General features: G+C 45.9%; 2 protein-coding genes across 2 annotated transcripts in view; both read right to left on the reverse strand.

The window, feature by feature from the left end:
- Positions 1 to 17,204, reverse strand: part of LOC143766870 (uncharacterized) — a 512,717-nt gene that overhangs the window by 14,913 nt on the left and 480,600 nt on the right. The gene's annotated exons all lie outside the window — the stretch shown is intronic.
- LOC143767119 (gastrula zinc finger protein XlCGF66.1-like) lies at positions 2,068 to 2,949 on the reverse strand. The gene is made up of 4 exons (XM_077255141.1): positions 2,806 to 2,949; positions 2,500 to 2,676; positions 2,294 to 2,417; positions 2,068 to 2,210 (listed from the first exon to the last, which is right to left on the reverse strand). The coding sequence occupies exons 1-4, from the start codon at positions 2,881 to 2,883 to the stop codon at positions 2,068 to 2,070; spliced, it is 522 nt and encodes a 173-aa protein (XP_077111256.1). The 5' UTR covers positions 2,884 to 2,949.

Genomic DNA, 17,204 nt, shown 5'->3' on the forward strand with positions numbered 1-17,204 from the left:
GAGGTACGGGGGGGTGGGATTTGACTGCGGGGGGAGTGGAGAACAGGATGGAGGGGAGATGAGAGCGGTGGAGGGCCGAACGGAGGGGAGGAAAGACTGACGACGGCGGCAAATCGCCGCCGTCAGTCAGGGGCTGGGGGCAGATCACGGTCTCCAGCCGTGGCCGATGATATTGCAGCATCGGCCATGGCTGGATTGTAATATTTCACCAAGTTTCATACTGATCACAATGATACCTGGTGATGAAATCCGTCTTGTGGCTGTTATTTAATCTGTATTTGTAGTTTTCAGTTAATGAGATTCTCGTGCACTGAGGCGGGGCTTTGTTGTGCTCTAGGGCGGGGCTGTGGGCGGGGCTTTATGTGCTGCTCTGATTACATATTCATCTGTATTGGCTTATGACAGGTCACTAATCTCTCACTGACCTGCCCCCCATTTTTACATAATGCATATAATAGTATTGATATTATTGTTGATAATGCCTATAATATTGTGGCTATTGGGAGAATTAGAAAAAAAATTACATTCAGCAAAATGACACCGGTGATGGCGGCGCCTGCACAGTCTATAAGTAAGAGATAGATGCTACTGGACAGGCGCAGCTGGTGTCATTTTGCTGGATGTAATTTATTTTTCTAATCCTCACAATAGCCCCAATATTATAGGCATTATCAACAATAATATCAACACTATTATACGCATTATGTAAAAATGGGGGCAGGTCAGTGAGGGATCAGCGACCTGTCATAAGCCAATACAGATGAATATGTAATCAGAGCTCACAGCCCCGCCACAGAGCACCACATAAACCCCCACCCCAGAGCGCCACATAAAGCCCCGCCTACAGCCCCACATAAAGCCCTGCCTACAGCCCACCCCAGAGCATAAGAATCTCATTAACTGAAAACTACAAATACAGATTACACAGCAGTAAACCAGAGTTGCATTCATTTATGGTGGACCATTGGAGCTACTATGAATCCTGACCAGAAGATTAGAGAAAATAATATTGCTCCCCATTTCAGGAGAGATTGTGCAGTAATCCGAATTTCTTAGGATGAAGAACAATGTAATTTATGAGGTGGAGTGAATCCATGAAACCAGGGCTGGAGCCAACACATCTCCTGCAGGCGGGAATAAATGTATATTACAGCCATCAGCCACGCACAGCTCAGAGATATATCATGGCACCGGTGTGATGGGTTTATGTAGATTATCACAATCCTCCTGGAAGTTAGTCGGTTTTAATACAAATTGAAAAGTCAGGATAAAGGGAAACTCTGTTATTGTCCAGAAATTCACACTTGGCCTCACTGCACATTTAATGTTGTCCATCATAAAAGTGACGTTTGGCCAGAAAGACTGGACCTGGTCTTGTAGGGACCATATGATCACATTCAGCAGCACAGAAGGGAGAGAAGGGAGATTCATCCGATAAGATCTCAGGGATCTAGGAAGCCAACAGCATCATTACCCTCCGCTTTCTCTTACAGGCCCATTATAATATTTTTCTTTAAGTGATTTTCTACCTTGTCAGCACATTCTACGTAGGCTGCCATTTGGCTTTATAGTTCACAGATCTGGGCAGGTAACAGCGTCTCCTAAACCGAGGGGGTAGGTGGATCTACCAGGTTGTAAGTTCTATAGAAAAGGGCTTTCAATGACCAAAGTCATTAGAACAGTTTTGGGTGGAGGAGAATGTTGTGGTCTAGAGGTAAAATGGTGATCATGGTAATACGGCCGGACTACACCACCGATAAAGCAGCCACAGCCGGTGATGAGAAGAATCTGTGACTTCTCTGCATTTAGTGGTCACTACTCACCTGGGTAGCCATATGTAGGAATCTCCTCTGTACACCGCTTATCACCCCTCACATATGTCTCTGTAGTATTAATATGGGTCAGATCTTCACCCTGAAACAAATATTATAAAAGTCACCGACAGATGGAGAAGTCCCATCTATGATCAGCTCTAATCCTGCCATCTCCACCGTTCTCATTACACAAGTATAAAACATATAATACTGGTGGATAAAACAAGACTGAGCACAAGACCTTCACCGGCGTCTACACATCATAGGGGAGATCTCCTGACACCTTCTCTCCATCTACCTGATGATCCTGAGGAGCACTGGGATCTTCTTGGTTACAGTCCTGTGGAAGAAGAGGACGGGGACATCTCTCTGGTGTTGTCCTCTTACTGGATAGATCTGGAGGAAACACATACAGGGAGTGAATTCATTCTTTACATACAGATAATTATAGGCTGTGTGTATTTAGTCCTGTCTATTACCTGGAGATGTGAGGGGCTGGGGAACCTCCATTATGACGTTCTTGTACAGATCTCTGTGTCCTTCTAAATACTCCCACTCCTCCATGGAGAAATAGACAGCGACATCCTGACACCTTATAGGAACCTGACACATACAATGATACCGTCATCCCCCGATCCCTTCATAGTGTTACTGTATAATGTCCCAGCATTCCCAGCAGTGTCACCTCTCCAGTCAGCAGCTCAATCATCTTGTAGGTGAGTTCTAGGATCTTCTGGTCATTGATGTCCTCATGGATAAGGGGGTGAGGTGGAGGCCCTGTGATTGGGCTCAGGGGTCTTCCCCATCCCTCAGACACAGGGTTCTGACAGCGATCACTAGAGGTCTTCACCACTATGTAATCCTGGTAATGGAGAGACACATTAATAAATCTCACTACAGACATTTCCAGAGTCCTCACCTCTCCAGTTCTGTCCATCTGTTATTCCCATAGATAAGAATGATGTAATGTGACGTCATCAGAATCTCTCACCTCTCCAGTAAGCCGGAAGAGGATCTCTAGGGTGAGGTGTAATATCCTCTCCGCCATCTTGTCTCTGTCCATATCCATCTGTGATGGGTAAATCTGGAAAATTCTCTTTTGTAGAAGATCTTCACTGAGAGGATCCGATATTGTAGAGACCTGAATGAGAAGATGAGCCGATGTAACATCATAAGAATCCTGTGTGATAATACAATTACTGGAGATAATAAGAGAAACATATGAGGAGATTTATTATTTTACAGGATTTAGTTTCCTTCTTTACATCTACTAATAAATCCTATATATTTAGGCCACAGACAACAAGCAGTTTCTTCCTCGGAGTCGGCAGCTGAATACGTTTCTCATAGACTCATCTTCCATAACGCTAATTCTCGTCTCATTTACCGACCCTGGAATCGGCATTAGCAATACTGCAGGAGATATTCATTACACGCGACATGAGAAATAACAACTTCATGATGAGGACGACATCTTCATCTTCTACTACGGCTCTAGAGACATATGTGGCCAGAGTCGGTCACTGACTCCATCACCACCGGCCGTCTATATGAAGGTTTCCCGTCTTCCCCGCACTGTAATCTTCTACCTATAGGGTCATTACTAATATATGGGAGCACATAGGGGACAATAATAATAAGGAAGGAAGGAAAACCAACATAAAACGCAAAAATAATACTTATACCTTAAAATTAAAAACTGCAAGATATGATTACAAAAAATAATAAGACCTGTTCCACAGGTTTTTTACTAATATTGTAATAATAGGTCTTGTCTTGAGTTTAACCCCTTCATGACCTTGGTATTTTCCATTTTTCCGTGTTCGTTTTTCGCTCCCCACCTTACCAGAGCCATAACTTTTCTATTTGTCAATATGGTCATGTGAGGGCTTATTTTTTGCGGGACGAGTTGTACTTTTGAATGGCATCATTAGTTTTACCATGTTGTTGTGAAATTGGATTCTGGGCTCCCCCGGTGGCCACTTGTGGAATTTAACTTGTGTGCATCATCCCCTCTGTTCACCTGCTCCTATCAGGATGTGGGAGTCGCTATATAACCTTGCTTCTGTCAGTTTCATGCCGGTCAACAATGTAATCAGTAGCCTTTCTGTGCATGTTCCTGCTACTAGACAACTCCCAGCTAAGTTGGACTTTTGTCCTTGTGTGTTTTTGCATTTTGTTCCTGTTCACAGCTGCTGTTTCGTTACTGTGTCTGGAAAGCTCTTGTGAGCGGAAATTGCCACTCTGGTGTTATGAGTTAATGCTAGAGTCTTAAAGTAATTTCTGGATGGTGTTTTGATAGGGTTTTCTGCTGACCATGAAAGTGCCCTTTCTGTCTTCATGCTATCTAGTAAGCGGACCTCGATTTTGCTAAACCTATTTTCATACTACGTTTGTCATTTCATCTAAAATCACCGCCAATATATGTGGGGGCCTCTGTCTGCCTTTTGGGAAAATTTCTCTAGAGGTGAGCCAGGACTGTCTTTTCCTCTGCTAGGATTAGGTAGTTCTCCGGCTGGCGCTGGGCATCTAGGGATAAAAAAACGTAGGCATGCTACCCGGCCACTTCTAGTTGTGCGGCAGGTTTAGTTCATGGTCAGTATAGTTTCCATCTTCCAAGAGCTAGTTCTCATATATGCTGGGCTATGTTCTCTCGCCATTGAGAATCATGACAGTTTGACCGGCCCAAAAAAGGGTTAAATTACTGGCTGAGAAAGGAGAGAAAAAAGAAGTCTGCTACAATTTTTATTTTTTTTTTTCCCTCTAGTTCCGAGTGTGCTCTTAATTGTATCACTTGCTAGTCTGCCTATACTGCAGCCTTCCTCTCTTCCTCTCCTTCTAATCCTTGAATGGCTCTGTGTTCACCTGTTTCAAATGGATCTTCAGAGTGTAGCTACAGGTTTGAATAATCTCGCCACAAAGGTACAAAATTTGCAAGATTTTGTTGTTCATGCACCTATGTCTGAGCCTAGAATTCCTTTGCCTGAATTCTTCTCGGGGAATAGATCTCACTTTCAAAATTTTAAAAATAATTGCAAATTGTTTTTGTCCCTGAAGTCTCGCTCTGCCGGAGACCCTGCACAGCAGGTCAGGATTGTAATTTCCTTGCTCCGGGGCGACCCTCAAGACTGGGCTTTTGCATTGGCACCAGGGGATCCTGCGTTGCTCAATGTGGATGCGTTTTTTCTGGCCTTGGGGTTGCTTTATGAGGAACCTCATTTAGAGCTTCAGGCGGAAAAGGCCTTGATGTCCTTGTCTCAGGGGCAAGATGAAGCTGAAATATACTGCCAAAAATTCCACAAATGGTCTGTGCTTACTCAGTGGAATGAGTGCGCCCTGGCGGCGATTTTCAGAGAAGGTCTCTCTGATGCCATTAAGGATGTTATGGTGGGGTTCCCTGTGCCTGCGAGTCTGAATGAGTCCATGACGATGGCTATTCAGATCGATAGGCGTCTGCGGGAGCGCAAACCTGTGCACCATTTGGCGGTGTCTACTGAGAAAACGCCAGAAAATATGCAATGTGATAGAATTCTGTCCAGAAGCGAGCGGCAGAATTTTAGACGAAAAAATGGGTTGTGCTTCTATTGTGGTGATTCAACTCATGTTATATCAGCATGCTTTAAGCGTACTAAGAAGCCTGACAAGTCTGTTTCAATTAGCACTTTACAGTCTAAGTTTATTCTATCTGTGACCCTGATTTGTTCTTTGTCATCTATTACCGCGGACGCCTATGTCGACTCTGGCGCTGCTTTGAGTCTTATGGATTGGTCCTTTGCCAAACGCTGTGGGTATGATTTGGAGCCATTGGAGGCTCCGATACCTCTGAAAGGGATTGACTCCACCCCATTGGCTAGTAATAAACCACAATACTGGACACAAGTGACTATGCGTGTTAATCCGGATCACCAGGAGGTTATTCGCTTTCTGGTGCTGTATAATCTACATGATGTTTTGGTGCTGGGATTGCCATGGCTGCAATCTCATAACCCAGTCCTCGACTGGAGAGCTATGTCTGTGTTAAGCTGGGGATGTAAAGGAACTCATGGGGACGTACCTTTGGTTTCCATTTCATCATCTATTCCCTCTGAGATTCCTGAATTATTGTCTGACTTTCGTGACGTTTTTGAAGAACCCAAGGTTGGTTCACTACCTCCGCACCGGGAGTGCGATTGTGCCATAGACTTGATCCCGGGTAGTAAATACCCTAAGGGTCGTTTATTTAATCTGTCTGTGCATGAACACGCTGCTATGCGAGAATATATAAAGGAGTCCTTGGAAAAGGGACATATTCGTCCTTCGTCATCTCCCTTAGGAGACGGTTTTTTCTTTGTGTCTAAGAAAGACGGCTCTTTGAGGCCGTGTATTGATTATCGACTTTTGAATAAAATCACGGTTAAATATCAATATCCGTTACCACTGCTTACTGATTTGTTTGCTCGTATAAAGGGGGCCAAGTGGTTCTCTAAGATTGATCTCCGTGGGGCGTATAATTTGGTGCGAATCAAGCAGGGGGATGAGTGGAAAACCGCATTTAATACGCCCGAGGGCCATTTTGAGTATTTGGTGATGCCTTTTGGTCTTTCAAATGCCCCTTCAGTCTTCCAGTCCTTTATGCATGACATTTTCCGCGATTATTTGGATAAATTTATGATTGTGTATCTGGATGATATTCTGATTTTTTCGGATGACTGGGACTCTCATGTCCAGCAGGTCAGGAGGGTTTTTCAGGTTTTGCGGTCTAATTCCTTGTGTGTGAAGGGTTCTAAGTGTGTTTTTGGGGTTCAGAAGATTTCCTTCTTGGGATACATTTTTTCCCCCTCTTCCATCGAGATGGATCCTGTCAAGGTTCAGGCTATTGGTGATTGGACGCAACCCTCTTCTCTTAAGAGTCTTCAGAAATTTTTGGGCTTTGCTAACTTTTATCGTCGATTTATTGCTGGTTTTTCTGATGTTGTAAAACCATTGACTGATTTGACTAAGAAGGGTGCTGATGTTGCTGATTGGTCCCCTGATGCTGTGGAGGCCTTTCGGGAGCTCAAGCGCCGCTTTTCTTCCGCCCCAGTGTTGCGTCAGCCTGATGTTGCTCTTCCTTTTCAGGTTGAGGTCGACGCTTCTGAAATCGGAGCTGGGGCGGTGTTATCGCAGAGAAGTTCCGACTGCTCCGTGATGAGACCTTGTGCTTTTTTTTCCCGTAAATTTTCGCCCGCCGAGCGGAATTATGATATTGGGAATCGGGAGCTTTTGGCCATGAAGTGGGCTTTTGAGGAGTGGCGTCACTGGCTTGAGGGGGCCAGACATCAGGTGGTGGTATTGACTGACCACAAAAATTTAATTTACCTTGAGTCTGCCAGGCGCCTGAATCCTAGACAAGCGCGCTGGTCGTTGTTTTTCTCTCGGTTTAATTTTGTGGTGTCTTACCTACCGGGTTCTAAGAATGTTAAGGCGGATGCCCTTTCTAGGAGTTTTGAGCCTGACTCCCCTGGTAATTCTGAGCCCACAGGTATCCTTAAAGATGGAGTGATATTGTCTGCCGTTTCTCCAGACCTGCGGCGGGCCTTGCAGGAGTTTCAGGCGGATAGACCTGATCGTTGCCCACCTGGTAGACTGTTTGTTCCTGATGATTGGACCAGTAGAGTCATCTCTGAGGTTCATTCTTCTGCGTTGGCAGGTCATCCTGGAATCTTTGGTACCAGGGATTTGGTGGCAAGGTCCTTCTGGTGGCCTTCCCTGTCACGAGATGTGCGAGGCTTTGTGCAGTCTTGTGACGTTTGTGCTCGGGCCAAGCCTTGTTGTTCTCGGGCTAGTGGATTGTTGTTACCCTTGCCTATCCCGAAGAGGCCTTGGACGCACATCTCGATGGATTTTATTTCGGATCTGCCTGTTTCTCAGAAGATGTCTGTCATCTGGGTGGTGTGTGACCGTTTCTCTAAGATGGTCCATCTGGTTCCCTTGCCTAAGTTGCCTTCTTCTTCCGAGTTGGTTCCTCTGTTTTTTCAAAATATTGTTCGTTTGCATGGTATTCCGGAGAATATCGTTTCTGACAGAGGGACCCAATTCGTGTCTAGATTTTGGCGGGCATTCTGTGCTAGGATGGGCATAGATTTGTCTTTTTCGTCTGCTTTCCATCCTCAGACTAATGGCCAGACCGAGCGGACTAATCAGACCTTGGAGACATATTTGAGGTGTTTTGTGTCTGCGGATCAGGATGATTGGGTTGCTTTTTTGCCTTTGGCGGAGTTCGCCCTCAATAATCGGGCCAGCTCTGCCACCTTGGTGTCCCCGTTTTTCTGTAATTCGGGGTTTCATCCTCGATTTTCCTCCGGTCAAGTGGAATCTTCGGATTGTCCTGGAGTGGATGCTGTGGTGGAGAGGTTGCATCAGATTTGGGGGCAGGTGGTGGACAATTTGAAGTTGTCCCAGGAGAAGACTCAGCTTTTTGCCAACCGCCGTCGTCGTGTTGGTCCTCGGCTTTGTGTTGGGGACTTGGTGTGGTTGTCTTCTCGTTTTGTCCCTATGAGGGTTTCTTCTCCTAAGTTTAAGCCTCGGTTCATCGGCCCGTACAAGATATTGGAGATTCTTAACCCTGTGTCCTTCCGTTTGGACCTCCCTGCATCCTTTTCGATTCATAATGTTTTTCATCGGTCATTGTTGCGCAGGTATGAGGTACCAGCTGTGCCTTCCGTTGAGCCTCCTGCTCCGGTGTTGGTTGAGGGTGAGTTGGAGTACGTTGTGGAAAAGATCTTGGACTCTCGTGTTTCCAGACGGAAACTCCAGTATCTGGTCAAATGGAAGGGATACGGTCAGGAGGATAATTCTTGGGTCACTGCCTCTGATGTTCATGCCTCCGATCTTGTCCGTGCCTTTCATAGGGCTCATCCTGATCGCCCTGGTGGTTCTGGTGAGGGTTCGGTGCCCCCTCCTTGAGGGGGGGGTACTGTTGTGAAATTGGATTCTGGGCTCCCCCGGTGGCCACTTGTGGAATTTAACTTGTGTGCATCATCCCCTCTGTTCACCTGCTCCTATCAGGATGTGGGAGTCGCTATATAACCTTGCTCCTCTGTCAGTTTCATGCCGGTCAACAATGTAATCAGTAGCCTTTCTGTGCATGTTCCTGCTACTAGACAACTCCCAGCTAAGTTGGACTTTTGTCCTTGTGTGTTTTTGCATTTTGTTCCTGTTCACAGCTGCTGTTTCGTTACTGTGTCTGGAAAGCTCTTGTGAGCGGAAATTGCCACTCTGGTGTTATGAGTTAATGCTAGAGTCTTAAAGTAATTTCTGGATGGTGTTTTGATAGGGTTTTCTGCTGACCATGAAAGTGCCCTTTCTGTCTTCATGCTATCTAGTAAGCGGACCTCGATTTTGCTAAACCTATTTTCATACTACGTTTGTCATTTCATCTAAAATCACCGCCAATATATGTGGGGGCCTCTGTCTGCCTTTTGGGAAAATTTCTCTAGAGGTGAGCCAGGACTGTCTTTTCCTCTGCTAGGATTAGGTAGTTCTCCGGCTGGCGCTGGGCATCTAGGGATAAAAAAACGTAGGCATGCTACCCGGCCACTTCTAGTTGTGCGGCAGGTTTAGTTCATGGTCAGTATAGTTTCCATCTTCCAAGAGCTAGTTCTCATATATGCTGGGCTATGTTCTCTCGCCATTGAGAATCATGACACCATGTCTTGTGCTAGAAAACGGGAAAAAAATTCCAAGTGCGGTGAAATTGCAAAAAAAGTGCAATCTCACACTTGTTTTTTGTTTGGCTTTTTTACTTGATTCACTAAATGCTAAAACTGATCTGCCAATATGATTCTACAGGTCATTACGAGTTCATAGACACCTAACATGTCTAGGTTATATTTTATCTAAGTGGTGAAAAAAATTCCAAACTTTGCTGGAAAAAAAAAAAGCGCCATTTTCTGATACCCATAGCGTCTCCATTGTCCGTGATCTGGGGTCGGGTGAGGGCTTATTTTTTGCATGCCGAGCTGGCGTTTTTAGTGATACCATTTTGGTGTAGATACATTCTTTTGTTCACCCGTTATTGTATTTTAATGCAATGTTGCAGCGACCAAAAAAAAGTATTACTGGCTTTTGGAATTCTTTTCTCGCTACGCGATTTAGCGATCAGGTTAATGCTTTTTTTATTGATCGGGCGATTCTGAACGCGGCGATACCAAATATGTGTAGGTTTGTTTTTTTTATTGTTTTACTTTGAATGGGGCGAAAGGGGGGTGATTTGAACTTTTATTTATTAATTTATTCACATTTTATTTACTTTTTTTTTTTTTTACTTTTGCCATCCTTCTATAGCCTCCATGGGAGGTTAAAAGCTGGCATAGCCTGATCAGCTCTGCTACATAGGAGTGATGCTCAGATCGCTGCTATGTAGCTGAATTCCTGCATTGCTGTGAGTGTCGACCACAGGGTGGCGATCATAGCAATCCGGCATCAGCAACCATAGAGATCTCAAGGACCTCTATGGTTACTATGCAAACGCCTCGCTGCCCCCAATCATGTGACGGGGTTCAGCGATGTGCTCATTTCCGGCCGCCCGGCCGGAAGCGGTAGTTAAATGCCGTTGTCTGCGTTTGACAGCGGCATTTAACTAGTTAATAGCAGAGGGTGGATTGCGATTCCACCCGTCGCTATTGCGCTCACATGTCAGCTGTTCAAAACAACTGACATGTCCCGGCTTTGATGCGGGCTCACCGCCGAAGGCCACATCAAAACGGGGCTTCTGACCTCGGACGTACTATCCCGTCCGAGGTCCGGTAGGGGTTAACAAAGGGTTAAAGTGAAAAACACCATAGTTTCACCAACAAGAAATATCCATCACTATATGGAAAGCAGAGTCACTGACAATGTTAGTTACGTCTCGTCCATAACTGCTTTATTATACTCTATTATCCTGTACACAGTGGAGGAGACAGAAATCACAGGTCCGACAGCAACAGCTGGAATTGGGCCCTCCAACGGAAAGAAAAAAATCTATCTATATAAAGCTGAGTGTGTGTATGTGTGTGTGTGTGTGTGTGTATCAGGCCACGCCCATTCCACATAGCAACCAATCACTAGCCATCTTTCATTTCACCAGAGCAGTGTAAAAGAAGCTGAGCTGTGATTGGTTGCTATGAGCAGCAGTTTTCCCGCTCCACAACACCTCAGCAGACACTGACCGGGTGGGAGAAATCTCGCATCCCTGGGAACATAAGCTCCAGCCATTGTCTGCCCCCCAGAAAGGAGCAGAGAGCACATGACAGAAATGAATCCCCCTCCTCTATTACTGCCGCGCTCTATTGTTACCGGCGTAGAAAATCGCATCATCAGCGGCCGCACACAGAGCCGCACTGCCAGGTTACATAACAGCACATCTCCAGGAACTCCCTGCTCAGCGCCACCCAGCTCGGGACTATGGGATGGAGGATGTGTGATGGGTATATGGGCACGGGACTATGGGATGGAGGATGTGTGATGGGCATATGGGCACGGGACTATGGGATGGAGGATGTGTGATAGGTATATGGGCACTGGACTATGGGATGGAGGATGTGTGATGGGTATATGGGCACTGGACTATGGGATGGAGGATGTGTGATGGGTATAAGGGCACTGGACTATGGGATGGAGGATGTATGATGGGTATATGGGCACGGGACTATGGGATGGAGGATGTGTGATGGGTATATGGGCACTGGACTATGGGATGGAGGATGTGTGATGTGTATATGGGCACTGGACCATGGGATGGAGGATATGTATGATGGGTATATGGGCACGGGACTATGGGATGGAGGATATGTGATGGGTATATGGCCACTGGACTCTGGGATGGAGGATATGTGTGATGGGTATATGGGCACTGGACTATGGGATGGAGGATGTGTATGATGGGTATATGGGAACTGGACTATGGGATGGAGGATGCGTGATGGGTATATGGGCACTGGTCTATGGGATGGAGGATGTGTGATGGGTATATGGGCACTGGACTATGGGATGGAGGATGTGTGATGATTATATGGGAACTGGACTATGGGATGGGGGATATGTATGATGGGTATATGGGCACTGGACTATGGGATGGAGGATGTGTGATAGGTATATGGACACGGGACTATGGAATGGAGGATGTATGATGGTATATGGGCACTGGACTATGGGATGGAGGATGTGTGATGGTATATGGGCACGGGACTATGGGATGGAGGATATGTGATGGGTATATGGCCACTGGACTCTGGGATGGAGGATATGTGTGATGGGTATATGGGCACTGGACTATGGGATGGAGGATGTGTATGATGGGTATATGGGAACTGGACTATGGGATGGAGGATGCGTGATGGGTATATGGGCACTGGTCTATGGGATGGAGGATGTGTGATGGGTATATGGGCACTGGACTATGGGATGGAGAATATGTATGATGGGTATATGGGTACTGGACTATGGGATGGAGGATATGTATGATGGGTATATGGCAATGGACAATGGGATGGGGGATATGTGTGATGGGTATATGGGAACGGGACTATGGGATGGAGGATATGTATGATGGGTATATGGACACGGGACTATGGGATGGAGGACATGTATGATGTTATATGGGCACAGTACTATGGGATGGAGGATGTGTGATGGGTATATGGGCACTGAACTATGGGACGGAGGTACTGTAGGAACATTATACTGTGTGTGGGGGTATGGTGGTACTATGAGAACATTACACTGTGTGTGGGGGTATGGCGGTACTATGAGAACATTATACTGTGTATGGGGGTATGGCGGAACTATGAGAACATTATACTGTGTGTGGGGGTATGGCGGTACTATGAGAACATTATACTGTGTATGGGGGTATGGCGGAACTATGAGAACATTATACTGTGTGTGGGGGTATGGCGGTACTGTAGGAACATTATACTGTGTGGGGTTATGGCGGTAGTAGGAGAACATTATACTGTGTGTGGGGGTATGGCGGTACTGTAGGAACATTATACTGTGTGTGGGGGTATGGCGGTACTATGAGAAGATTATACTGTGTGTGGGGGTATGGCGGTACTATGAGAACATTATACTGTGTAAGGGTATGGCGGTACTGTGGGAACATTATACTGTGTGTGGTGGGATGGCGGTACTGTAGGAACATTATACTGTGTGGGGGTTATGGGGGTACTGTAAGAACATTATACTGTGTGTGGGGGTATGGGGGTACTGTGAGAACATTATACTGTGTGTGGGGGTATGGCGGTACTGTGAGAACATTATTCTGTGTGGGGGTATGGCCATACTATGAGAACATTATACTGTGTGTGGGGGTATGGCGGTACTATGAGAAGATTATACTGTGTGTGGGGGTATGGCGGTACTATGAGAACATTATACTGTGTGTGGGGGTATGGCGGTACTGTAGGAACATTATACTGTGTGGGGTTATGGCGGTACTATGAGAACATTATACTGTGTGTGGGGGTATGGTGGTACTGTAGGAACATTATACTGTGTGTGGGGGTATGGCAGTACTATGAGAACATTATACTGTGTGGGGGTATGGGGGTACTATGAGAACATTATACTGTGTGTGGGGGTATGGCGGTACTGTAGGAACATTATACTGTGTGTGGGGGTATGTCGGTACTATGAGAACATTATACTGTGTGTGGGGGTATGGCGGTACTATGAGAACATTATACTGTGTGTGGGGGGATGGTGGTACTATGAGAACATTACACTGTGTGTGGGGGTATGGCGGTACTATGAGAACATTATACTGTGCGTGGGGGTATGGGGGTACTGTGAGAACATTATACTGTGTGTGGGGGTATGGCGGTACTATGAGAACATTATACTGTGCGTGGGGGTATGGCGGTACTGTAGGAACATTATACTGTGTGGGGGTTATGGCGGTACTATGAGAACATTATAAGTGTGTGGGGGTATGGCGGTACTGTAGGAACATTATACTGTGTGGGGGTATGGCGGTAATATGAGAACATTATACTGTGTGTGGGGGTATGGCGGTACTGTAGGAACATTATACTGTGTGGGGGTTATGGCGGTATTATGAGAACATTATACTGTGTGTGGGGGTATGGCGGTACTATGAGAAGATTATACTGTGTGTGGGGGTATGGCGGTACTATGAGAACATTATACTGTGTAAGGGTATGGCGGTACTGTGGGAACATTATACTGTGTGTGGTGGGATGGCGGTACTGTAGGAACATTATACTGTGTGGGGGTTATGGGGGTACTGTGAGAACATTATACTGTGTGTGGGGGTATGGGGGTACTGTGAGAACATTATACTGTGTGTGGGGGTATGGCGGTACTGTGAGAACATTATTCTGTGTGGGGGTATGGCGATACTATGAGAACATTATACTGTGTGTGGGGGTATGGCGGTACTATGAGAAGATTATACTGTGTGTGGGGGTATGGCGGTACTATGAGAACATTATACTGTGTAAGGGTATGGCGGTACTGTGGGAACATTATACTGTGTGTGGTGGGATGGCGGTACTGTAGGAACATTATACTGTGTGGGGGTTATGGGGGTACTGTGAGAACATTATACTGTGTGTGGGGGTATGGGGGTACTGTGAGAACATTATACTGTGTGTGGGGGTATGGCGGTACTGTGAGAACATTATACTGTGTAAGGGTATGGCGGTACTGTGGGAACATTATACTGTGTGTGGTGGGATGGCGGTACTGTAGGAACATTATACTGTGTGGGGGTTATGGCGGTACTATGAGAACATTATACTGTGTGTGGGGGTATGGCGGTACTGTAGGAACATTATACTGTGTGTGGGGGTATGGCGGTACTATGAGAACATTATACTGTTTATGGGGGCATGGTGGTACTGTAGGAACATTATGTGTGGGGGTATGGCGGTACTATGAGAAGATTATACTGTGTGGGGGTATGGCGGTACTATGAGAAGACTATACTGTGTGTGGGGGTATGGCGGTACTGTGAGAACATTATACTGTGTGTGGGGGTATGGCGGTACTGTGAGAACATCATTATACTGTGTGGGGGTATGGCGATACTATGAGAACATTATACTGTGTGGGGGTATGGCGGTACTATAAGAACATTATACTGTGTGGGGGTATGGCGGTACTGTAGGAACATTATACTGTGTGTGGGGGTATGGCGGTACTATGAGAACATTATACTGTGTGTGGGGGTATGGCGGTACTGTAGGAACATTATACTGTGTGTGGGGGTATGGCGGTACTGTAGGAACATTATACTGTGTGTGGGGGTATGGCGGTACTATGAGAACATTATACTGTGTGTGGGGGTATGGTGGTACTATGAGAACATTATACTGTGTGTGGGGGTATGGCAGTACTATGAGAACATTATACTGTGTGTGGGGGTATGGCAGTACTATGAGAACATTATACTGTGTATGGGGGTATGGCGGTACTATGAGAACATTATACTGTGTGGGGGGTATGGCGGTACTATGAGAACATTATACTGTGTGTGGGGATATGGCAGTACTATGAGAACATTATACTGTGTGGAGGTATGGCGGTACTGTAGGAACATTATACTGTGTGGGGGGGTATGGCGGTACTATGAGAACATTATACTGTGTGTGGTGGTATGGCGGTACTGAGAACATTATACTGTGTGTGGGGGTATGGTGGTACTATGAGAACATTATACTGTGTGTGGGGGTATGGTGGTACTATGAGAACATTACACTGTGTGTGGGGGTATGGCGGTACTATGAGAACATTATACTGTGTGTGGGGGTATGGCGGTATTGTAGGAACATTATACTATGTGTGGGGGTATGGCGGTACTATGATAACATTATACTGTGTGTGGAGATATGGCGGTACTATGAGAACATTATACTGTGTGTGGGGGTATGGCGGTACTGTAGGAACATTATACTGTGTGGGGGTTATGGCGGTACTTTGAGAACATTATACTGTGTGTTGGGGTATGGTGGTACTGTAGGAACATTATAATGTGTGTGGGGGTATGGCAGTACTATGAGAACATTATACTGTGTGGGGGTATGGCGGTACTATGAGAACATTATACTGTGTGTGGGGGTATGGCGGTACTATGAGAACATTATACTGTGTGTGGGGGTATGGCGGTACTATGAGAACATTATACTGTGTGTGGGGGTATGGCGGTACTGTAGGAACATTATACTGTGTGGGGGTTATGGCGGTATTATGAGAACATTATACTGTGTGTGGGGGTATGGCGGTACTATGAGAACATTATACTGTGTGTGGGGGTATGGCGGTACTGTGAGAACATTATACTGTGTGTGGGGGTATGGCGGTACTGTGAGAACATTACACTGTGTTCCAAATTATTATGCACATAGAGTTTAGGAGTGATAAGGATAGAATTTTTTGTTTGTCATTTAAACTCATTGATGGTGATGTGTGTCAGGGCTCTTTGTATCACTGAAAGCAATTGCAGATACCTGTGCACATTAGTTTGGCCGGTGTGTCCAAATAAAGGTAACACTACTTAAGAAGGCTGTTCCACATTATTAATCAGCCTACATTTTTTGCCAAAATGGGAAAGAAAAAGGATGTGTCGGCTGCTGAGAAGCAACAAATTGTGGAGTATTTAGGTCAAGGTATGACTACAATCAACATTGCCAAGACACTTCATCGTGATCATCGCACAATCAAGAAGTATGTAGCTGATTCCCAGCACACACGTGTACGTGCTGATAAGGAAAAATTGAGGACTCTTTCCAACAGGCAATTGCGTAAGGTTAAAAGAGCAGCTGCAAAAATGTCTTGTCATAGCAGCAGACAAGTTTTTGAAGCTGCTGGTGCCTCCAACGTCCCCAGAACAACAAGATGCAGGGTCCTTCAGAGGTTTGCAGCTGTGCGTAAGCCATCCTATCGACCACCTCTATCCACTGCACACAAGCAGAAACGGCTCCAGTGGGCCAAACGATACATGAAGACTGATTCCAAACTGTTTTGTTCACCGATGAGTGCCGTGCAACGCTCGATGGTCCAGATGGATGGAGTGGAGGATGGCTGGTTGATGGACACCCCATGAAAACACGGCTAAGGTGCCAACAAGGAGGAGGTGGAGTAATGTTTTGGGCTGGAATCATTGGGAGAGAGATTGTCGGCCCCTTTATGATCCCTGAAGGGGTAAAGATGAACTCCATAATCTATGTGGAGTTTCTAAAACAACACTTCCTGCCATGGTTCAAGAGGAAGAACCGTGCTTTCCGCAGCAAGACCATTTTCATGCATGATAATGCACCGTCTCATGCTGCAAAAAACACATCTGCATCTCTGGCTGTATGGGCATAAAAGAGGACAAACTTATGGTGTGGCCACCATCTTCCCCTGACCTCAACCCCATTGAGAACC

This window comes from Ranitomeya variabilis, chromosome 4, assembly GCF_051348905.1.
Source record: "Ranitomeya variabilis isolate aRanVar5 chromosome 4, aRanVar5.hap1, whole genome shotgun sequence".
NCBI classification, from domain to species: Eukaryota; Metazoa; Chordata; class Amphibia; order Anura; family Dendrobatidae; genus Ranitomeya; species Ranitomeya variabilis.

Coding starts and splice junctions, on each gene's coding strand:
- LOC143767119 (XM_077255141.1), bottom strand. CDS start 2,883: ATGGATATGGACAGAGACAAGATGGCGGAGAGGATATTACACCTCACC. Junction 2,418..2,499: donor TTGAGCTGCTGACTGGAGAG/GTGACACTGCTG, acceptor TGTATGTGTCAG/GTTCCTATAAGGTGTCAGGA. Junction 2,211..2,293: donor CCAGCCCCTCACATCTCCAG/GTAATAGACAGG, acceptor TGTTTCCTCCAG/ATCTATCCAGTAAGAGGACA.